The following is a 23,324-nucleotide window of genomic DNA, read 5'->3' as shown; positions in this document are numbered from 1 at the left end:
GAGCCCCACAGCTGGGACAGAGATGACAGAGATGAATGTAAACACCTGGTGGCCTGGAGCCCCAAGCCCCTGCTGGTCAGCACCGGTACACTCTTTTAAAAAGGCTTATTTGGAAAAAAAAAAAAAGGTTTATTTGGGACGCCCGAGTGGCCCAGTGGTTCAGCACCTGCCTTCAGCCCGGGATGTGGTCCTGGAGACCCAAGATCAAGTCCACGTGGGGCTCCCTGCATGGAGCCTGCTTCTCCCTCTGTGTCTCTCATAAATAAATAAAATCTTTTTTAAAAAGTTTATTTATTTAGGGGTTCCTGGGTGGCAGTCAGGTAAGTGTCCCGCTCTTGGTTTTCAGTTCAGGTCGTGATCTCAGGGTCATGAGATCGAGCCCCGCATCGGGCTCCGTGCTGAGCGTGGAGTCTGCTTGAGAGTCTCTCTCAGAGCACAAGTGGGAGGAGTGGCAGAGGGAGGAGTACAGGATCTCAAGCCGCTTCCCCGCTGACCCCAGGACCCCGAGATCACGACCTGGGCCAAAATCAAGAGTCGACCGCTCCACCGACCGAGCCACCCAGGCGCCCTGGTACAGCTTTTTAATAATCACCTTTCAGAAGGGAGGCGGATGCTGTTTGCCGTTTGACAGGTGAGGACCTGAGGCTGGGAGGCCGGAGCCCCCACGCGGGGGGTGGGGAGCTGGGTGGGCACCAGGCCTGCTTTGCACCAAGCCGCAGGGTTGAGGGCAGGGCTGCTGGGCGCGCAGAGGTCACCGAGGTCAGAGCCCCGCCTGCAGGGGAGGCAGGATTGGCTGCAGAGGGGGCACGGTCTCCGGCACACCGGGCTCACGGGACCCATTAGTTTTAAGACCACGTGTGGGCCCTTTTGAGCGTGGGGCCACGTGGCCACTCAGGAGAGAAGAGGCTGGGAGGCCCCGGGGGGTGGAAGGCTCCAGGCCCCAAGCCCAGGCCGCTCCCCGCGCCTGCGAGAGACAGACGGCGGAAAAAGAAGCCCAGACTCCTTAGTCAGATTTATTTTCCTCTAATCAGACAGTTTAGCATTTCAAAGTTTTGCATTCTACACTCTTACAAACTTTAGTTATTAGCATCAGAAACACAAAAACATCGCAAGACCTCAAAACACAAATAAATACCAAATAAAACCACACACGATATACAATAAACGAAAATATAAAACATAATAATGCTATCAGAAAATCAGACATGTTGTTAACTCACATTAACAACATGATTATTGCTGAGCAATAACTTATACTGTCTTTTTTTTTTTTTTTTTGTCTTAGAAGAGCAGAAAAACACAGGACGTGAATCACTGGTCACAATCACTTGGAGTGTCAAGATGGGTCCTCACAGCCAGCGGTTACTACAGACGGCAATTTTTAAAACAGATTAAAAATACAGAGTCAAATGAGAGATTGGCCTTCTTTGGTCTTTGTTTTTGGGTAATAGAACTGAACGAAGAGGTGTGCCATCAGAGAAAGAATGCGATTCTAAAAACCTGACACAATTGTCTACATGGATTCACACACTTCCTTGATCACAGATGTTATTCTATAGGTAATTCTTGTAGAAATCCTTGGAAATAATGCCGGCTTTTGTGTTTACCAATTAACTCATTTAGTTTGCTGTTGAAGGTTATCTTACTTGTCTACTAGGGGACTGAGTTATAAAAACCAATCACCACTAATTGCAGGAGTGGTACAGCCATCCTGGACTTGAACCTCTTTTTCAACGCAAGAGTTCGCAAGGGACTCGAGATACAGCAGCAGCAGGAGAAATGAAAGGCAAGCACTGCTCGGCGCCACCAGGGCCCTGGGACTGGGCTCCCTCCCCGCTGCCCGGGCTCCCTGGTGACAGCCGGCGCCCCCCCAGGCAGGCAGGTCACCTCGGACTCGGGGGCCACCCCCGGCCCTCACCTGGCTTAGACCCCAGTGGACGTATTTATTCTACTTTGGAGAAAATAAAACTGTCGAGATTTGCAAACTGAAGACAGGACCATGGTCTTGGGCGGAGAAGCGGATTTGGGTGACAGACCCGTCGTTCACCTCTCAAGCGCTCCCCGGCCTGGGGCCCCCCGACTCTCCTCCGCAGTCTGAGGAAGGTCCGGACCGTGGCAGGGGACCCGTGTGTCACAGCTCTGCTGACCGCCCAGGGCCGGGGCCCGGGCACGAGCCACCCCGCAGGCTGGGGGACAGGCCGGACAGGCCGGCGACAGGGCGGGCGGCCCTCGGGGCGGAGCAGGGAGCTGTGCGCCCGGGGGGAGCTGTGGGACCGGGCCGCCACCCTGTCCCCCGCCCCGAGGACAAGAGCCCCACGGCCCCCCCTCCGCCGGCTGCGGCCCTCGGGACAGGACCCGCCCGCCGAGGACAGCGCAGGCGTCGGTGGCCGGGCCTGGGGCCGGGGGCCCCGCCTCAGCAAGGCGGCCGGGACGCAGGGGAGGCCCGGGAGGCCCTGGACCCGGGCCCGCGGAGGCGGCCACCGGGAGGACCGGCCTCCCTGGGCTCCGTGGCCCTCGGGGACCCAGGCCCAGGAGCAGCCTCGCGGGAAGGGACGAGCGTGTTGGCCGAGCCTCCCGGGCTGACCTGCCGCCCGCAGATGCTGCTCCGGGGACGCGCCACGCGGTGGCCCCTGGTGCCGCCTCGTCCCGCACGGCGATGGCTCGAGGCAGGGCCGCCTCCTGCTGGGACAGGACTTAGGACAAGCTCACGAGCTCCTGCGGTCTCCTCCGCGCCGCCTACGGCCCGGGGAGCTGGAAACCCCGACTTCCCCACGCGGCCCGGGGACAGGGAGCAGCCCCACGTCCAGGGCGGGCGGAAGCTTCCTTCACGCTCAAGACTCGGTGTCGGTTTCCCTAGAGCATCTGGGACACTTCTGTCCCGTGGGGAATTTTGTCACTTTTAGGAAACAGGAAAAGTGCACCCACCACACAGTGTGTGTGACACGTGCATCTGCAGCAGGGACCCTGTGAAGCCAGGAGGCCGGCCCCAGGCGGCGAGCACCAAACCAGGGCACCAAGGAGCCAGGACGGAAGCAGCGGCAGGTGCGTCCCTCGCGCAGCGCCACCCCCTCAGGTCCTTCAGGAGGCCACTTTCCAGAAAGTCCCAAGCGCACAAGAGGGAAGATGTGTACCAAAGAGCGGCCGAAAGGCCTATGACCCCCGCGTTCTCACCAACTATCTTCAAGCCACGGATGAAGCCTCCGCTGGGCACGTGCTCATCCCCGGGGACAGTGCCAGCTCCTGATGCCATGTCCTACGGGCTCCTGGGGAAGGAGGCCAAAAGGGCCTGTCATCTCCCGCCAGGAGCGGGTCTGGGAGGGGCTGCTGGGAAAGTCCCCCCACCAAGGGACAGATGCTTCCAGAAGTGCCTCCAGGTGGCCCACCTCCAGAAGAATTTCAACCAGAAGAGGCAAAGTATTGTTTTTGTTTTTTTTTTTTTTTTTATCAGACCGAGATGTTACTTATCTCAAATTTGTTAATATTGTCCATACTTCTAGTGAAGGGGGAGGAAGCTGCAGGCATGTCCCTGCCGGTAACCCCAGGCCTCAGGAAAGCCACCAGAGGCCAGGCAGGGACTGCCAAGCGTCCTCTCTCCCCTGGGTGTGTCCAGGGTAGAACCAGGGCAAGGTCTGGAGGAGGTCGGGGACACCTTCCAGGGAACAGTGGTCCCACAGCACCTGCAGGAAGTCCTTCCTCTAGGAACAGGGACACATGACTCCTTACGGACAGGACAGAGATCACAGACTTGCCCAAAAGCAATGGGGGGGGGGGAGGTTAGGGTGGAGAAAATAAAGATGAATAGAAGGAGCATCGAACTGCTAAAGGGCGTGGCAGGTCACTTCTGGAAGGGGACAGCATGGGCTAGGCGGGCACTTCCAGCAGGCACTGGGGCAGAGGCACGCCCAGGGCAGATGGCAGCACCAGAGACACGGCGGGCCACCGGGCACCAGCCCAACCGTCCCCGCGTGACCACGAGGGAGCCCAGAGGCAGGCAGTCTGAGGTGCGCGGCCCAGCTGGCCAATCGTGGGCGCGTCTTTTGGATGAGCGGCACAGATGCGGTGGTTCACACACATTGGTTTTGCCTAAGAAGCACCCGTCACGTGTAGCACCCATCAGTGGTAAGAGCACCCATGAAGCGTGGTGCATAGCAGAGGGGCACAGAGAGGCAGGGCTCCGGCTTCTAATCACAGTTGGACCATTGAGAGAAGGTAAACAGTGAGTTGAGAAAGTGCCGTCTGGGCAGGCGCAGGCTGCGACGGTCCCGAGACCACCCTTCCCGAGAGAAGGGTGGTTCCAGGACCCCGTCGGTGAGCCTGGGCAGCCCCCAAGAGCGGCGGTCTCTGGAATGCTCAGAGGGTTCTGCTTCGTGGGGGGGTGGACTCCCACGACCCGGGTGGGGACACAGAAAGGTCCTGCCCTGGGGGGGGGGGACCACGCCCGTGCTGGGACTGGGCGGCACACATTTGGGGCCCAGAGATTTGGAATCTGTGATAATTGAGCAGTGGAGGCTCTAGAAGCTGAAGATGGGCCTGGCTTCCCCAGCAGAACGGGGCTGTCTGGGGGCCCGGGAAGAGGCAGAGATCTAGTGGTCGAGAGAAAAGTCGGGTTAAACTATCACCTCCGAGAGTTACGGTGAACACAAAGCCAGGGTCGAGAAGCAGCATGTCACATCTAAGGCACATGTACAGTATGCCACCACCTCTACGCAAAGATGTTGCCTTTGGAGATCGTGAACAAAATGCAGCAATGTGACAGAATGAAGAAACACACCTGCTGTGGCCTCCTCCAGCACGAGCCACCTGCCCACCCCCGGGCACTGGACACTGAAGGTCAGAGTTGTCAGCAATAGAGAGCGTGTCTGAACACATGGGGCAGAATTGTAAGAGCCTACAGGATTTTGTTTAGAACTCCAAAGTTCAACGAATGCCCTATTTTAGGGTGAAAACAATTATAAATCTGAAAATGATGCACAGCATCCATGAGCAGTTTCCCTTTCATAATAATTTTGAAGTAGTGTCATTAACTACGACAGATATCGAAGGTTTACATTTCTAACGAGAAATAACAGCAGATTGAATATTTTCTTTCCTATCACAAGTGATAACCAGTGTTTGATATTTTACATTTTCTTCCAAGAAATATCAGTCTATCAACGTTTTAAAATAAAATGTTTGCAATAACAATTATCTCAGAACTTTAAATTAAAAAATGATTCTGAATTTAGACTTTCAAAAAAGACCTAGGTGTACTTCAGGGTCTTCTGACAAACAAATTATTAAAACAGAGACCAGATGAGGCCTTAAAAATAGACAATATACTATATTTGAAACAAGATTGCACTCTTGAATTTTAGAATATATCAGAATTGCATTATTATTTCATAAATTCTTCTTTTACTTAACATGCTGACATGTCCAGCTATCCCCAGGTGTGCGTGTGTGTGCGTGTGTGTGTGTGTGTTTTCTTTTTTTGGTGTTCAAGTTTAAGGAAGAAAAATCATGGTTCTTTTGTTTAGCATATATGTTTTCCACCTTAATTAACTAGATCTTTAAAAATGAAAATGAAAACCTTCTCTGACAGCAGTATTTATCACGTCAAAGGATAAATAATTCTTCAGAGTGGAGTGTTGCTAGTCTATTAGAAAACATGTCAGGTGTGTCCTCACGCGTGGCTCCTCCCGCCGGCCCGCGGCCACCTTCTGCTGCTTCCTCCGTTCCACAAGGTCCTTTTCTGAGCGCGAGGACCTCGGTGGAGACAGCCGGTTCAAACCCCCCAGAGGAGATGCCTTCTGCTCAATCCACCTCCCCAGTGACCGGTCAGGGGTCGGGCAGATCCGAAGTATCCACTATGACTTTAATAAAAATGGTATCATCTTTAATATATGTCCCGTTTTCTAGCACAGTTTGAGCCACGAACACTGGGCAGCCAGAGGCAATATTCATCTCCCCGGTGGGCTTCTTGAAGCTGCTGCTGTTGGGGTCCGGCTTGAACGCATCTCCCAGGTGACGCCGAGAGGACCCCTGATCCATGAGCATGAGCGTCACTTTCTGCTTGAATGGCCAAGGAAGCAGAGCATCATACTCTCCACGCATAATGACAAAAAACAGCGACAAGTGCGTCCCCTTCCCCATGCCGTCCCCGTTCAGGTAGACCCTGGCACACATCTTATAGCCAAAATAGCCCGTGTAGAAAGGCTGGCTGTAAAGAGACAGGGTCTTCCCCATGACGGCTTCCTGCTTCCGCCGCTTGTAATCTCGGATCTTCCAAATCAGCACGCCGTTGTAGCTGGCGGTCTCCAGGACCTGGAAGCGCAGGTCCATGTCGGCCAGGCGGATGTCATGGACGCTCAGCATCTGGTCGTGCCGGCTCAGCTGGGACTCCAGCAAGCCTGCCGTGGGTGAGGAGAGACAGACGGTGGAGGGCCCGTAAGTGTCAGGAAGGCTGGAGGAGCCCGTTCCCGCCAGCACTGGCACTAAACGGAACTGGCTTTTGGGTGGAGGACAAGCACCTGGATGTGTCCTGAAATGTAGGCCTCTGATCCCGGCTGCGCTGCCCCCCACCCGCGGCCACAGCCTGCTGAGTCAACCCTGAGGGACACAGGGCCCATGGGCCTCAGGGCACATCGGTGCAGGTCCCCCCAGGGCACCGTCACGGGGGCAGGGAAAGGCCGCCCTCTTACTCACATCCCCCTGCCTTCCAGCTGGATGCTTGGAGTCACCTGTGTCCTGTGTGGCTTCTGCCCACGTCATTCCTGTCCTCCACTTAACCCAACGTTTGGGAGGGAGGGCACTGCCATCACCTGAGTACCTCTGCACCATTAATCCTCGTCATGCAAACATTCAGAATATTCACTCAGTCCCCAAAGCAGCTTCTAGGTATCAGGAACACGTTGGCTGAGCAAACTGCAGGGTCATCTGTCCCCTGGGCCTTAACCAGCACGGCCGAGAGCCCCCCAGCCAGCAAGCCCTGCCCCTGCCTGGTGTCCACCGTGCCACCTGGTCTCCTCCCTACCACGCTGGTGTCACGTGCAGGGTGTGTGTTCTAGGTGGGAAACGTTTCTCTCACAAAGGCAACTCCGGCTGGAAAGTCATCACACCTCTGCACGAATGACGTCTCACTGGAAATTACTGCTCAAAGGTAGTGTGTGCCTAATGTACCACCCACCCACCAGCTCAAGCCACAGTGGCCGGGCCGCCAGGCTCCCAGGTAGAGACCAGGACACACGCGGCCCACCCCAGGCCCCTCCTAGGCCTCCCCACGCTGCCCCTGCAGCCCCCACCTGTGTTCCGAGCCGCCTGCCCTGCACTCTTGTCCACGCTCTCCAGCTCGGTCACTCGGTTCTGGAGGGACTCCACGCTGCTCTTCATGCTGTCTGCTTCTTCCCAGTTCTGCCGGAAGGGGCGGATCTCTTTGTCCAGCTCTTTCAGTTTCTCTGCCTGGCTGTCTATTACTCGCTTCCAGATCAAAGGCATCAGAAAGGCAAAGCACAGTTAGAACTCTCTGAGGTTCTAGAGAAGAGACACCGGCTAGTTAGGAAGAGCAGCCAGTCCAGAGCCGGCCCCACGCCAACTCTCACACAGGCATCTCACAGGTGCCACAGGGTCCTACCCCAGAGGAGGGGACCAAGGCACAGAGAGGCCTCACCCGCCAGCTGCAGGGCATGGGGCCCTCACTGCTCTGTCCTACAGTCTCAGGTTCAGGACACTGGAGCCACACCCAGCTGCTGTCGTCAGGTCTCCATTTCCTAAAGGGCCAAGTCATCTATAGTGGCCAGACAATGTGGGTCTCCCACAAGGCTGCCTGGCCCAGGGCTGGAGAGGCCACCCTATCCCTGTGGCTGCAGCCACCACCCTGCCACCTGCTCGAGAGAGACCTGGCATCCGCACAGGGCTGGCAGCAGGAAGAGCCTTGATGGCGGGTCTGCAGACCCTGGCTGAAATGGAGAGGCCAATGCCTAGGAGTGGGGCTTGCTTCTCCCATGCACACTGGGCACAGAAACATAAAGACATGACTGTTGACGGTGAGGCTGAATTTCATGCTATCTTAATTTAAATAATTAAAAAAGCCTTTTCTTTTTTTTCTTTTTTTGCAGAAACACAAAGACCATTGACAACAATAAGCAGAGGGATGAGATTCACGCTCTAACTACGGTGGCCGGCCTGTTTTTTGTTTTAAAGATTTTTTATTTTATTTATTCATAGAGACACAGAGAGAGAGAGAGGCAGAGACACAGGCAGAGGGAGAAGCAAGCTCCATGCAGGGAGCCCGACGTGGGATTCGATCCAGGGTCTCCAGGATCACGCCCTGGGCTGCAGGCAGCGCTAAACCACTGCGCCACCGGGGCTGCCCGGCCAGCCTGCTTTTAAGGACTGGCACATCCAACTGTTGGATGAAGCTGGGACCTAAAGGATTTTCATTTCTTTTTAAAGATTTTATTCATTTACTTGGTGGGGGAGGGTCAGAAGGAGAAGGAGAAGCAGATTCTCCACTGAGCAGGGAGCCCGATGCTGGGCTGGATCCCAGGGCCCTGGGATCATCACCTGAGCCAAAGGCAGACACTTAACCGACTGAGCCACCCAGGCGCCCCTGCGTTTTCACTTCTAAAAAGGATTTGCATTTTGTGAAGTAAAGCTCACAAAGGCGGCAGGGTTTGGGCCCCGGTGAAGCTGTGAGGGACTGGGCCGCATCTAAGCAGCAGGCCACACAGGGGAGAGCCCCGGGGCCTACTGAGTTCACTTCTCCTTTCGGAAGCCTATTTTTAAACATTTAGTTTCAGCACCCTTGCTGGCTGTTAATAACCACCAAGGAACAAACATGGTAGGTCTGGGTTACTTTTTTTGGGTAGAAGTACAGTGTTATTCTTCCTCTTCTTTCCAAGAAAACCTGGTATTAGCTAACACTGAAAAAGCAAAAATGATTTCTGTAGAGAACACCTCTTCCCACACTGATGTCACTTTATTTCGATCCATGTGTTTGGAGACATACTGGATTAGCTCACACAGTCTGTGTTCTGGGGCCTACTGACCTCCCCGAACCCCCAGACCCATACTCTATTTCTGATGAGCATCTGCAGCTCTCACCAGGTACTCTACCCACTACGACAACAAGGTGAGCCAACACGGACACTGGGGAGTTTAAAAGGCAAGTTAATGAAAACCTATGTCATCGGTGGTGGCTTTCAGAGATGCCATTCTGTAGCCTGGTGGACATCGAGTGAACATGAACTGCACGGTGGCCTGGGACAAGCAGGGCATCACCTCTAAGCTTCACGCCCCTGAGATTAGAGGGGGTGATGCAGAGGTGCCTCCTCCGCAAGACGGGATGTGCATGGGGCAGTGGGCATGAAGGCACGTGGCGATCTCAGGAGCAGGGCTGTGGATGTGCGAGGAGGGCTGCAGGAGGGCCCTGGGCTCCAGCTCAGTGACAGAGTCAGCACGTGGTGGCGGGGGCAGGAGGGAACACATGTACACAAGTGTGGACACAGACAAGGCTCTAGAAGGAGCTCCCCACACGGCAAGGAAGAATGTGGTAAACAGACCTCTCCTTTGCATCAATGGTAGAGAGTCAAGGCAGGACCCTGATCTCAATCAAACTTTCTCTGTAGAAGGCAGCAAACATGATCTCATTCCTAAAGAGTGGTCTACACTCAGCTGCTGTCCTACTTCTATAAAAATAAATCTTTTTTTTTTAATTTTTATTTTATGATAGTCACACAGAGAGAGAGAGAGAGGCTGAGACACAGGCAGAGGGAGAAGCAGGCTCCATGCACCGGGAGCCCGACGTGGGATTCGATCCCAGGTCTCCAGGATCGCACCCTGGGCCAAAGGCAGGCGCCAAACCGCTGCGCCACCCAGGGATCCCTATAAAAATAAATCTTAAATGCAGGTGTAGGATTGCATGAGAAAAAGAATCCTGGAGTGGAGAGACGGTATAGATTGCAGGCTATGGAAATAAATCCCAATCAAAAGATTTGCTGCTAGAACCTCAATTCATCAGTGTCCCACACTGTGCGCTTGGGGACTTAAACCACCGTTACTCTGTCATTTGCACCGTTTGGGTCACTGGGACCTGTAGAGAACCCTGGGCAAATGAGTCCTGCAGGTGACACACAGGGGCACGGGCCAGGGGTGGGGGGTGGGGGGGCGTGCAGCAGGCCACATGGCATCAGGGACACAGGGATTAAGCTGACATCTAGGTGGTTTGTTTTCAGTAAGAAAAACAGGTTCTTTAAAAAGTAAAATATTAAGAAACTGCCCTTCCTGGGCCAGTGAAAGCAAATACATTCTTAAATTCCACTGCCTTTAGCCAACTCCGATTGCATCCCTATCTACCATGTACATCTGGGGCCCTCAGGAACTCTGCACTCTGTATGTGCTCCCATCATCTCTGGGATTTTAGGATCTACTGGACAAGCAGACAAGGAAGGAGATGACACAGAGGGTACCATGTCTGTCATCACCGTGGTGGTCTGAGGTATGGGGCTGAGAGAGCATTGAGGAGGGAAGGGGGAGGAGAAGGCAACAGGAAGGGTTTGGGATGAAGGAGGAATAATGAGAGGTGTACATGAGCCAGGTGCAGGGTGGAGAGGTGGAGAAGGCTCTAGAGGAACTGGAGAGAAGTGCCCTCAGGCAGAGCGTGCTTCACAGACAGCCAATGCCCCCAGGGGTCCAGCCACGGAGGTCTTCCACCCACATTCCCTGAAGACGGACAGCCCAGGCTCTGTCTGTCAGGCTAGCCACACGCTGCCAGCCCCCTAGTGAAGCACCGGTAAGCTGCCACCTGTCATGTGACAATGTCACCCAGATGGAGTCAGTCTACAGAAGCTGCTGTGGGGGACTTAATGAGATTGGGCATTGCACGTCCAGTGTGATCTGAGTATCTCTCTTTCAACATGGTCTGTTTTCCTTCATGCTTTTCTCTCCATGGAGAAGGGCAGCAGCGAAGTCACCGCCCTCCTACTTATGACCAGGCAGGGGCACCAACTGTACTCAGCCTCCATTGCTCTGGGCTCCAGCAACAGGGTCTCCCCCTGTCTTTCTGACTTAGATCTCAGCGGTTTATTCAATCATGAAAGTGTTAAAATATAAATCACACATGATAGAATGATTAAACTCTACTAAAAAGTAAATTAAATTCAAACTTCTCACCCTGGGAGAGGGGGAAGTGGAGAAGATGCATGTAATGACATCAGAGGTTTCAGACAAGTGCCCCAGTGACCTCATTACAGATATCCTAATTTTTCTTCTGTTGTTGATATTTTTAACAGCTGGTTTTCTAGCATAGCTTTGATTTCTGCATCCTTTCTACCCACCTCTCAGCGCCCCAGGACAGCAGCTCTGTTGTTAGTAGCTTGGCCCTGAGCGGTGCCATGTGGGTGCAGCCTCTGGACATCCTGAACAGCATTCCCATGGGTCTCTGCAGAACGCCAGGAACTTCCAGCAGGAGGCTTGCTGGCGTTTTATGTGATGTACTTTTTTTTGGCCTGATTCAATACCAAAGACTTGTACCTTTTCTAACACAATCTGTTATTTCATTGTGTTTTTCCTCGTCACTGGACAACCTCAAAGTTTTAACACAAATGAAATTAATTTAATAAATCTCTATGCAATTCAAGCCAATATGACTAATCTCTGATGTTAAAAGGGAGGAAAGGCATTCTCAAAGACACCGTGACTCTGAGCTACTGGACTTTTTTTTTTTTTTTAATCTTCCAGATAATTTAAGGAAACACATCTAAGTAAAAGCCCTGAAAAGCCATTTTGGAAACTTCAGTGATGCTTCCATGGGTGCGTGATACACGTGGGAATTAGTATAACAGGCACACACTACGAGTAAGCTGATGTGCATATGATACCTACAAGAATAATATACTATTAAGTACCTGTGTTGATAACAGAAATGAGGAACCACATTTTAATCAAGCCCCTTACACAATCACTTTCTTTTCAGAATAACAAAGGCTTACATGTTTGTTTTGAGGTACATCTGGATCGCTATGGTGAGATAAAGCAGGGCCTGTGTGTCACTAGGAAATTCAGAACAAAATAGATTGGCTTCACTTCACTTTAGGAAGTGAAACTTTACACATAACTACTCTTGAACAATATGAAATCTTAAATAATAATAAAAAACAGCTAATTTTTTAAAACACGGGCTGTAAATCTTACTTCACCCACAGTGAATCAAAGGCACATCAGAGAGGCAATGGTACTTGCTCTCCAAGGAAAGGCGGACAAGACACAGCAGCCCAGGTCTTTCTCAAGTTTCCAATTAAGCAAGAGAAATAAGTCCTTTGTTTGACAAAAGTCATGGTTTTTGCTCAAACAGCTCACTGAGAATACCCAAAAGGAGAACACAGACATGCTCCTCGACCCTTTGATCCAGCCATAGTCTTAAACTTCTTACCTGCAAATGAAGTATTTTGGATTCATTATTTCGAAGCATTTCCTTTTGTCTCTCAATTTCAATTTCAAAGCTACATATCTGATTGTGCAAACTTTGTATGCTCTTGTTTTTTTCTACGCTTTCATTCTGTAGCAAGGAAACCTGGAAAATAAATTCTTCAATTAAGCAAATAAAAAGTGGTTTTATTAGTTAGTAACAATTATATAATGATAGTACCTAAATTTTCACAATATAGGCCTTCTACTAGTTCACTGGAAGGAGTTCCAGGGAAAAAAATCCCTTTATACAGGAAATGGAAGTTCTGGTAACTCTTTTTTTTTTTTTTTTTTTTTAAGATTTTATTTATTTATTCATGAGAGACACAGAGAGAGGCAGAGACATAGGCAGAGGGAGAAGCAGGCTCTTCGTAGGGAGCCCGATGTGGTACTCGATCCCAGGACCCTGGGATCACGACCCTGAGCCGAAGGCAGATGCTCAACCACTGAGCCACCCAGATGCCCCAGAAGTCCTAGTAACTTAATAGGAAATCCTATACACTGTGTTTCTCAGAATCTCCCCAGTAATTAAATAAGGTAAGGCAAAGTACAGCAGCTAACTGAATTTCAGAATGAATGGGACACACTTCCTAAAATTTTTGCTGAAAACCAATCAACTTTTTACCAGAGTTGTCTTTCAAACTTTGACCAGGAAACACATCTGCACATCTCACATCCCGTTTGTACAGATGTGTGCATGTGCTTGTGTGTAAGAAGCAGGAATCACAAAACCATCCTTGCCCTAAACATTTCCATGGGTCTGGATACGTTCTCTTTTATTCTATTTTACTTAAAAAAAAAAAAAATAGTAGTTGCAATCCACTAAATTATTTTACTTCCACAAGTGGGCCATATCCTATACTTTGAAAAGTTCTCCCAACATAATGAGGAAAGCACAGTGAGAATAAAAAAGCTATGTATGTCTTTGGTTAATCCTTTGGGCCAATAACTGGCTCTTGCAACAGAGACGTGGAGCTGCAGAGTCCATGTGTCTGGCCGTCGCCAGAAAGGACCTTCCATAAAATTCAACATATCTACCTGCAACACCACATCAGCCCAGGTAAGGGCCTGCTGGGGGAGCAGTTCTAAGCTCACCGTTGGCCTTTTCAAGATTTCTTTCTGGAAAATAATTAGCTCCCAAGAACCCCCAGATGAGGAGTCTGAGGGCAAGTCTGACAAAGTTGCCTTCTCACAAGACTTCTCCATGGGGCACTCTGGCCCTTGGAAAGGCCCTTCTACTGACAGATGTGTTTGTGCATGGCTGTTGCCCCTGGAAGACAGCAGGCTCCACAATGGACGCTGTGACACCTCCGCTCAGTTGTGCTCCGAATACCAGCGAACACTGAGGTGATGGCCCCAGGGTACCCCAGGGCAGACATGGGTGTGGTAAAGCACTGATTCCTGATGACCCTGCAAATAACCTGTCTAAAGACAGGCAACTAAGCAGTCCTTTGGATACAATCAATCTCTTTTATTTTAGACAAACACATATTTACTACGGAATACAAAACTTACAATGTCTCATGGGCAAAATAACACTTTGCTTTCCTCAGATTTTACTCAGCACAGACTTTCCTCTCTAAAATACGCTGCCTCATGACCCTGGACTTCTACAACTGATGCAGACTGGCCATGTGCACATCCTACAGGCAGGTTTGCCTTTTCCAAAGTCATATCTCACTCATTCCCATTTCTCAAGGTGGTCACAATTTCCAGACTCTTTATTCTCACACCCCAAAAAATAGCCTGCATGCATGCCAACCTTTTTATTTTAAAGATTTTATTTATTTATTCATGATAAAGGCAGAGACATAGGCAGAGGAAGTAGCAGGCCCCTCACAGGGAGCCCGATGCAAGACTCGATCCAGGAATCCCAGGATCACACCCTGAGCCAAAGGCAGATGCTCAATCACTGAGCCACCCAGGTCCTCATGCCAACCTTTTTGATAAAAAATCTCGGTAATATCTCCAAAAAACATGACAATTTTTCTTCTGCAAAAAACAAGCAACCTGAGGGTGAGCAGAAGCATCTCACATTAATGAACATGTCACCATATTAAACTCTTAATTTCTTAATTTAGGGACCTCCCTATTTTAAATTTTTAAATACTTATTTTAATCAAAGAATCCAACTCCCAGGCACCTGCAGAGCCCTGCTTTCTCCTATCAGGTAGACATGACATGCATGGGAAAATCTTCCTGGCAGGTGTGTTTCCAAGAAGCACAGCAGAACACCCCCATAGCAGAGGAAACAGGAGTCCTCTCGTCCTTCCCTAAGGCCCTCCTCACTGAGAACAACATTTACTCCAGCCTATTTTGGTGGGGCACTCCATATTTCCCTTTAAACTTTTCCCATACAGAAGATGAGTATTTTTAAGTCCACATCTTACAAAACAGTTTTTCCTTAATTTGACATGATGGATTAGAGTTTTTGAACCAACGCAAAAACATTCCATTTTCCACTACACATGAACAAAATAACCTAAGATATTCCAACTGAGTAATTGTGTAATGAGAAATAAATTCCCATTTTAAGAAAAGACAAGTATCTCCATTCTTTGTCTAGTCTTTGCCTCTGGGCCCAAAGAAGAGACAGGTGTTTTCCGGTGAACACAAACAATGGTGCACGCAGAGGCTCTGTCCCAGCATTTCCAAAGACAGAAACCATTCGCTTGGAGTGGAGCAAACATGAGGAAGTGGGGCTGGGAGAAGACCATACCTCTTTATGCACTAATGGAGTCTCAGCTCGGGTAGCAGACTTGGCAATGGCACTTTCTACGATTGTCTCACTGGACAGCTACACACCTCAGAACCACAAACTGTTAGCTAACTAGTACAGCTGGAACAGAACCAATGCATTATAAATAAAAGAAAGGACTTTTAAGTAAGTGAGAAACGGAGTATCAAGGAGAGCCCTGACATCTATGTCTATAATTTTTATTTTTATTTATTTTTTATTTTTTTTAAAGATTTTATTTATTTATTCATAGAGACAGAGAGAGAGAGAGAGAGAGAGAGGCAGAGACACAGGCAGAGGGAGAAGCGGGCTCCATACAGGGAGCCTGACGTGGGACTCTATCCAGGGTCTCCAGGATCATGCCCTGGGCTGCAGGCGGCGCTAGACTGCTGCGCCACCGGGGCTGCCCTATGTCTATAATTTTTTAAAAGCAGAAACAGAACACATTCTTCAGAAGGGAAAAAAAGACAACTCAGTCACAAATGACTCTTGTAACACAAATCTCATTTCCCTGTTAAACAGGACCCTTCTTCTACCACACTTGTGTGTGTATATGTGACAAACCAACCCTGTGTCACATCTCATCTTCAGCATAAACATGTGTATTAACAAACTATGTCAGAGTTAATAAAAGCATTGTGATTAAGAATTTTATACTCTTTCAAATATACTCACATTTTAAATTGGTTGGATTTAATACTGGAAACAAGGTATTCAAATCTCTAGAAAATAAACATCAATTCCACCGGCTGCTCTAATTCTTCTTGGTACCCTCTACGGCAAATTCTCCATAAATATTTCTTGAATATTGAGTTAAGTTTTTACTTTTGTATAGAAGCCACAATGAGAGATCCTGTAGCAACTGCTTCCCTATCAATTCTTGGAGGTTTTCGTCCTTTCCTCATGAACAGAGGGCCCAGGCCCGGCCCAGTTGAACACCACGGAATGAGACGATAAGAAGTATGACATTAGGAAGGCACCTGCGAAGGAGCCTAGCTGGAGAACAAGTGCTCCCCGCATCAAATTTCCACAAAGTGTCAGGTGAGAGAGTCAATAATAAAACTATTGGTGGGGCAAAGTCTTTTCCCAGCTGTCTCTCAGAAAAGACAAAGAATGGTGAAGCATTTAACACTGGTAACCTTCTAGATTGGGTATTGGCAGATTTTTTTCTGCAAAGAGCCAAAGAGTAAATGTTTTGGGCTGTGAGGTCTGTACAGTTTCTGTCTCAATTCCTAAACTCTGCAAAAGCAGCCATGGACAAAAGGGAAATGAATGAGCATGGCTGCATTCCAATAAAACTTTATGTACAAAAAGACGAAGCTAATGGGGAGAGAATGGAAGGTTTGGAAGTTTGACAATGCCTATTCGAGGTCAATGCTAAGGTAACCATAAAGGGCACTGCATGCTTGCTTGGTAATTAACAAACAACACACACACACACACACACACACACACACACACACACACCTTCATTTATAAGCTCAAGGTCATGTGAAAAGAAATTTACTTTTTTGACATTCTCTTGATACTGTTTTTTTATCCAAATCCACTAGTAACTATAAAAAATATATTCTTCTTTAAATAATTTGAAGAAATTATTAAGAGCCAGGAAGCAGCATGGTGTACCTTTTTCTCCAGAGAGTTACTCCACTCTTTCAGTAAGTTGACGTGCTGCACTGCGGAGCTAGCCTCATGGGCCTTTATCTGCTGGTTTGTCCCCTGCGAGAAGAGATGTAGTGCATTAAGCTGACCTCATTCCATTACAGAGCATAGTAAGACTAACACATGACCTAAAACCAGCAATAAACATGAAGAGGGGAGCCCTATTCCTTAAAGCTAGTGGGTGGTCTCCAAGCCTTCGGAGGGCCATGCTCAGCGGCCCCTACTCTACTGAGTGCAGGTGGGGAGAGGCTGGCAAGAAGAGCAGACATCCTGCATACAGCAACCTCAAGTCCATGCTCTTCGCTCTTCAAGCTTCTTCCCAAGCTCCTTCTCATCTGCATTTTGTATTTGTAAAATCAAGAAATTGAATCTTCAACCTCTCACTTTGGTTCCTATATAACCTTTTTCATTAAAAACACAAGTGGAAAATGTTTAGACACCTGCAGTTACAGCTAGACACTGCTACAAATAATCTAGTAAACATGTAATCAAAGTGGGATTCTAAATAATTTATTAGAATTATCAACTTATTAAGGAAATTCACTGTGTTAGAAAATGTATTACTCCTCACTATTCTAAGTATACTTGGAAAGTTACATACAAAACATAAACAATCTACAGAGTACATAAGATGGAGACCATTTTAGAGTCAGTAATAAGCACATGAAATAGTACTTCCTATATTTAAGGAAATAATCGGCATGAAAATATAATTTGTTCTGATATTAGAAAATTAAGAAGCCACAGAAAGCATTTTAATGATCTCCAAAACATATACTCTGTACATAGAATATTCATATATATATATGTTGATATAAGTATTGCTATATATAAACATATATATATATATACATACACAGAATGAATGATACTACATACGACATAACAGTGGTGAGTGCTCCATCTCATTAAGAGACGGAGACAATGGGAGAGCTACAGTCGTTCTTACTCTTAGGGCTATTTACTTTCTAAGAAAATACTGAGATGCCAGTATCTCTGAACTGATTTCCTAATAATGTACTGATAATACACAAAATTAAATATAAAATATTTTAATTGTAATATATACTGCCCTCCAGCAGTTTTAAGATTGAGATATATGTTTCAATGAAACTCAGTTCAAATTCACTAGCAATCTCAGACGTGTTAAAAAAAAAAAAAAAAAAAAAAAAACGAACCAAAAATCCCCCAGAAACAGGTTTCTCACAGCACAAGTGTGGTGGTGATGGAGACACCCTCTCCACACGGCTGTCCTGGGAGGGATAGCATATATACTCTGAAATGCGTTTACGGACACACAAGTGCCATCCTCACAACTGTGCACTGACACGCACACTGCTCCAACTACGTCTGGTTTGACACCCACTTATAATCAGGTCCCGGCTAATGTTCCATAACAATCTCTCTAGAAAACCCCCCATAGCTGTCAGTCCTGTTTGCCCCATTTTCTAGCTGGTTTTAGATGTAGCTATTCCCGGGCCTCCTGACTTCCTCCTCAGCTCAGGTGTCCACCTGAAGTCTCAGAACACCCCTGGCATGGAGAGCGAGCACCCACATCTGCTGCATGTGGCTTCTGCCACCCATGCAACATGGTGACTCGGTTCCATGATAAAGACTACAAGTCCAGAACTTGCATGTTAAGATGTTAAGATAGTAACTTTCTCTCATGGCAGAATGTCAGTGACTGGGAAGGACAAATGTTGGATACTGACCTGAAAAACGCAGCCATAGCGCTTAAAACTACAGGTGCTGGGGGCATTGACACACTCTGACAAGTGTGCACTCAACTGCAACGGGAAAGAGACGTGAGTTGTGGCACAAGCGTCTGCATGAAAATGTTCAAACATATTAAGGGCACAGAGAGCATCTGGTTTGTACTGTCACGAAGGGGGCTTATCAGCTACAGGTGTGTTTATACCATCTCCTTCCTAGACTTACAGGCAGTAAATATACACTACTGTCACGTGTATACACATATATACGCCAATATACAAAAATACAGTTACTGTAACATTTCTTAAACCTGCAGTTTCTTTAGAACAAATTGTTCAAAATGTGACATGCCGTCTGCAGCGCCAGAATTTTAAAAAGAAAGGGGAAAAAACGTAAACTGAAATGAACACTTAAAGACTATAAACAAAAATTGCATGAAACACAAAAAAGAGAAAGCATTCAGGATGTAACTGGGTCACACACCTACTATACAGTACACAAAAATAAAGATATTTTCGAAGCAAGCTTACATGATGTACCATTACTCTCAATACTCAAGATAACGAGATGAGTTTTTTCCTTCTTCTGAAAAGACTTTTTTTTCCCTCTGAGTGGCCATAAATTCATGTAGCTTCTCACAGATCACTAAGGTCATTCTAACAACATGAATCTTAATATTATCACCTCTAATTGGTAGAAGAAAATTAGGAGAGACTGGGAGAGGATAACTCATCGTACAAGGAAAAATGCCTTTGTTCAGCTTAAATCCTGGCAAATAGTCAAATAAAAACCACTTATGATGCCCCCTCAAGAGAAAAGGGAATTGAAGTGTCTACATTTTAAAGACATAGTGCTATTCATTAGGCTAATACAATTTAAAAAGAGCTTCTTCTTTTACTGAATAAATTCTCATCAGGAAATTCTAGGGATAGATCTTTATAGAAAACAATTAGACCCCGAACCAGGAAAGGGGGTGTCTGAGCACCCTGTCCCCCTCCCAAAGGCTCATGGGCTTGTCCTCTTACAGCTCTACCTTGGCTCCCAGGACAAAGAGTTCTTAAGTCCTTTTCCTTTAGGTCAGCATTTAGGACAGAGAGGAAGGTGGGTCACAGGACTGCTCTTTTGTCCTGTGGCAAGAGTTGCAGAGGAGGGCCAATGTCCTGGGGAGCCTATGCGCCAACCTTTGTGGAAGGTCTCTGGGCCTGGGCAGCATCGTGGTGGTTACAGATCTAGCAGTCTAGTACACTTGATGCTCCTCTGAACCCAGCCAGGAAGCTCTGGCCTCCACCCGGTAGATTACCGGTGAGTGGCAGAGAAAAGTAGCATGAGAATGTGTATAGTTATGTCCACTTCAAAGTTTTAAAATATATTCTCTCAGTGCCACTGGTATAATCATGACCCTCCAGCAAGCACTTCTAGCATTAAAGTCAGGGACACTGGAGTCTGATGTCACTTTCAGTGTGTCACTATAAATTCAGGGTCACACTTTTTCCTAAACTGGTTCATTATCATTACTCTCAGAGCCTTTACTGTCATTCCTTACAGGAGAGGAGCTTTGGAACAGAGGAAAGAATAAGCTACAGACCAGTAGTATCGTTCACTAGAAACCCAAGAGAAACCCAAGATAAATGCATGTTTAAAGATTTTTTAAAAGAAAAATAACTTAGAGGTAAATGGAGTTAGCTTTTGTCCCTAATTCAGGTAGCCCTGAAAGAGTGAAAATTTTGAAAAGGGTATAAAACCCTGGTAATCACTTCAATACTACAGACTCTTCATCCAGAGGGACTTTCTGGTTGTGGAAATCTGTATGCATTTCCCTGCTCACTCCTAGGGCACATTCTAGGCCTAGAGACCTCTGCCACCAGGCAAGACCCTGCCCTTGCTGAGCAGAGTCATCTTCTGGGTAGGACACATTCTGACTGAGAGTGGCTCGGGGGGGGGGGGGGGGGGGGGGTCCTCCCTGTACCCTGTGTCCCTGGTTCCAGGCCTACATAGGTCCTCTTGCTCAGTGGCAATGTGAGAGACCAAGCCTCACCTCCCCAATATCCAGTGGCAAAATTCCAGGCTGCTGAAAAAGGCTGAGGTGAGCAGCCTCCTCAGATCAGAGCAACCAGGAGGCACAGGCATGCACTGAGCCCACAGGTGCCCAGATACTCCCGAAACAGCAACCAAAGGGACTCCAGGTCAGAACCAGATGCAAAAACATTTAAGAATCCTTGGAATTTTTCCAACTGGATATATCCTGATCAAATTAAGTTACTGTAAAATCTACCTGCCTTAAAGAAAGCATGCCCAAGGGCAGTGTGAAACACATGGCCTCTGGGGGAGGCTCCTTAGGGATGTGGGACCCACCTCTGGGCCCAGCTGCTCCCCAGCATCAAACCTGCACAGTGCATGTGGCCAAACAATTCTGCAATGTCAGTAAAACCATTTATTTTGAGATAATCTTGCAGTAATTCCTATTTTTACAGATTTAAAAATAGTTTTTAAGAACCTAAAGTTATTACCTTTGCTTGTAAAGTAATTCCATTTTCTCAGTTCTTAACAGTATTTTGCTCTGAATTTAAGCACGTTGTAGCTTTTATTTGCTTGCTTCTGAAATTTGTGATGCCCCACAATAGCATGAGGTTTTTTTATTGTTTCTCTAGCATACTTCTCACTACCATGATCTGTTGAGAACCTTTGATTTCAGCTACTGGGGAAGGATGGAGTCTCTTGCATGCTAGTCCTAAAGACATCACTAACTCCTCAACAGGCCCTGGCAATGCTCCTTACCTCACTCCTTAGAAGGGTCTGGACACTGCACTTATGGGGGCAGGACACCACCACACAGGGACACTCAGTGTCTTCATGTTTCTGGAGGAAAAGAAGAAAGTGTCATCAACTTTGGGACATAAAACCCATCTCCCTTCAGGCTCTATCAGTATCTTCAATGTCACCACGAAAACCCAAAGGACACTGCTCACTGTCCCTGTTTCCTTGAGTTCTGACACATTTGAAGGAGTCCTCATGCTCAAAGTGTGAGAGCCAAAAAGTAAGGTGTCTCAGGAAATCGACTCAAATCTGACAGGTGGGGGCAACCCTGCGAGAGCACAGACCCTGGAGGTCTCCACAGCAGCCTCCACCAGGGAGCACCCCACTGTGCTCACGCTGCCTAGACACGAGAGCACAGGCAGACTTGGCCTTTGCTGCCACTCACACCGTACCCCAGTGTCCAGCCCTTGTTCACTGGAGAGAAGGATGGTTTTCCTTTGGCCTCTAAGTTCAGGGTCTGGAAATGATGCTTCTTTAATACCTGCAAATGGCATGATCCACTGGGTATTTAAATTATTGCCCTGAAATCTTACCTAGATTATCTATAATGCATGGAAAATATGGACAAATTTTGGTTTAGCTCTTCTCTGGGTGGTATAAATTTTAACCTTACAGAGGCTGGATGATAATAACTGCTCAACCCATGCCATGGGCACCTGCTGAGCATCTGTTCAGTAGCAAAGTTAAGGCAAGAGCTACCCATCAAATCCAAGAGCCCCAGAGAGTACCACCAGACACATGACAAAGGGCTGCTGGAGAGAGAGTAATACAGAGTCAGAGCCACACCACACAACCCGTGGGACAGGTTCCTGGAGGCTGCATCACCAAGTGAGAAGGAAATTTGGTGCTGTTTTCCTTGTGAGCCTGGGATACTTGGGATTTTCCTCATCTGGTTCTTCAGGTTAGGGCCTCCACAGTCATGCTGCTGTGCAGTTGGACAGCAGGCAGGGGGGCAGTGGGGGGCACAGCCAAGAGCCTCAATCCAACTAGGCAGGCACAGTGTGGACCAAGGGCAATGGTGGCCCAGGTGAGGCACCAGGAACCACACTCAAGCTTTCTTCAGTGTGTTTTGACATCCAGTGTCTCTGTAAGTGTGCAGTGGTACAGTCTGCAGTGCAGAGATAGCACCTACAGTGTGCGCGGCTGCTCTGCTCTTGAGCTTGAGCCTCGGAGGCCCACAGAGCCCCCACAGGATGAGTCACGACTGCTCAAAGCTCAGTACAAAGCACCTGACTGGACTGAGCCTGACCAGCAGGCCTCCCACAAGACGCACCACAAGGGGGGCGGGGGGGGGGGGGCGCGGCTGGCTTTCTCTTCTGCCTGGCTGTGCTCAGAATCCCTGAGAGTTCCCAAGTGCCACCAAGTCAAGGCTCTGTCCCTTAGTGAAAAAACCTGGGCAAATGGCTCCACCTCCCTGCCTCATCTATGAGTGGGAGGAGAGACCAGACTTCCCTCATAGGGGAGCTTTGAGGGCCCCATCAGTCATGGGCCCGGAGAGGTAACATGGCAAACATTCCACAGATGCCAGCCTCCTCCCTGAACCCACCCTTGATCCCACTTCCATGCCCCAGCCCATGCATGTGCCAGGTGCTACGGTCGGCTCAAGAGGGACAGCTCACACACAGGTCATCACCACTTCAACAAGGGAAAACCTGGAGGGAACACGGGGTGAGACGGCACAGAGAAGACGGCACAGAGAAGACAGCTCTAAGGAGGATATGGCAGTGGGTGGGGCAGTGTGTTCCAAGAGAGCAGGGGGTGGTGGGAGAGGCTGGGATCAGACCCATCAGTATCCTCAAATGCATGTCTCTGGAGATCTGTGCAAGCATATCTGAACAATAAATTGCTAGAAGCAGGCTTTGTTGGGTATCAAAGAGTATAGGTACTGTAAATGGATTTTGATAGATATTGCCAAACTAGTCTCCAATAACCTTACACAAATGCACGCTCATCATCA

The 23,324-nt window shown here is 48.5% G+C and overlaps 1 protein-coding gene across 3 annotated transcripts in view; it reads right to left on the bottom strand.

Moving 5' to 3' along the window:
• Positions 1-1,000: 1,000 nt before the first annotated feature.
• The window catches only part of TRAF3 (TNF receptor associated factor 3), a 116,044-nt gene continuing 93,720 nt past the window's right edge, over positions 1,001-23,324 (bottom strand). For 2 of the 3 annotated variants that reach the window (XM_072840021.1, XM_072840022.1), the window contains exons 7-12: positions 21,329-21,409; positions 18,553-18,627; positions 16,805-16,897; positions 12,407-12,547; positions 7,281-7,455; positions 1,001-6,389 (exon numbers count right to left, since the gene is read on the bottom strand). In XM_072840021.1, coding sequence (XP_072696122.1) covers positions 5,818-6,389; positions 7,281-7,455; positions 12,407-12,547; positions 16,805-16,897; positions 18,553-18,627; positions 21,329-21,409 — 1,137 coding nt within the window. In that variant the 3' untranslated portion in view covers positions 1,001-5,817. The remainder of the gene's footprint in view (positions 6,390-7,280; positions 7,456-12,406; positions 12,548-16,804; positions 16,898-18,552; positions 18,628-21,328; positions 21,410-23,324) is intronic. The other variant, XM_072840024.1, reaches the window with a different exon arrangement.

The sequence above is a fragment of the Canis lupus genome, chromosome 9 (genome assembly GCF_048164855.1).
Source record: "Canis lupus baileyi chromosome 9, mCanLup2.hap1, whole genome shotgun sequence".
Taxonomy (NCBI): domain Eukaryota; kingdom Metazoa; phylum Chordata; class Mammalia; order Carnivora; family Canidae; genus Canis; species Canis lupus.
This window is presented reverse-complemented; position numbering and strand designations above follow the sequence as displayed.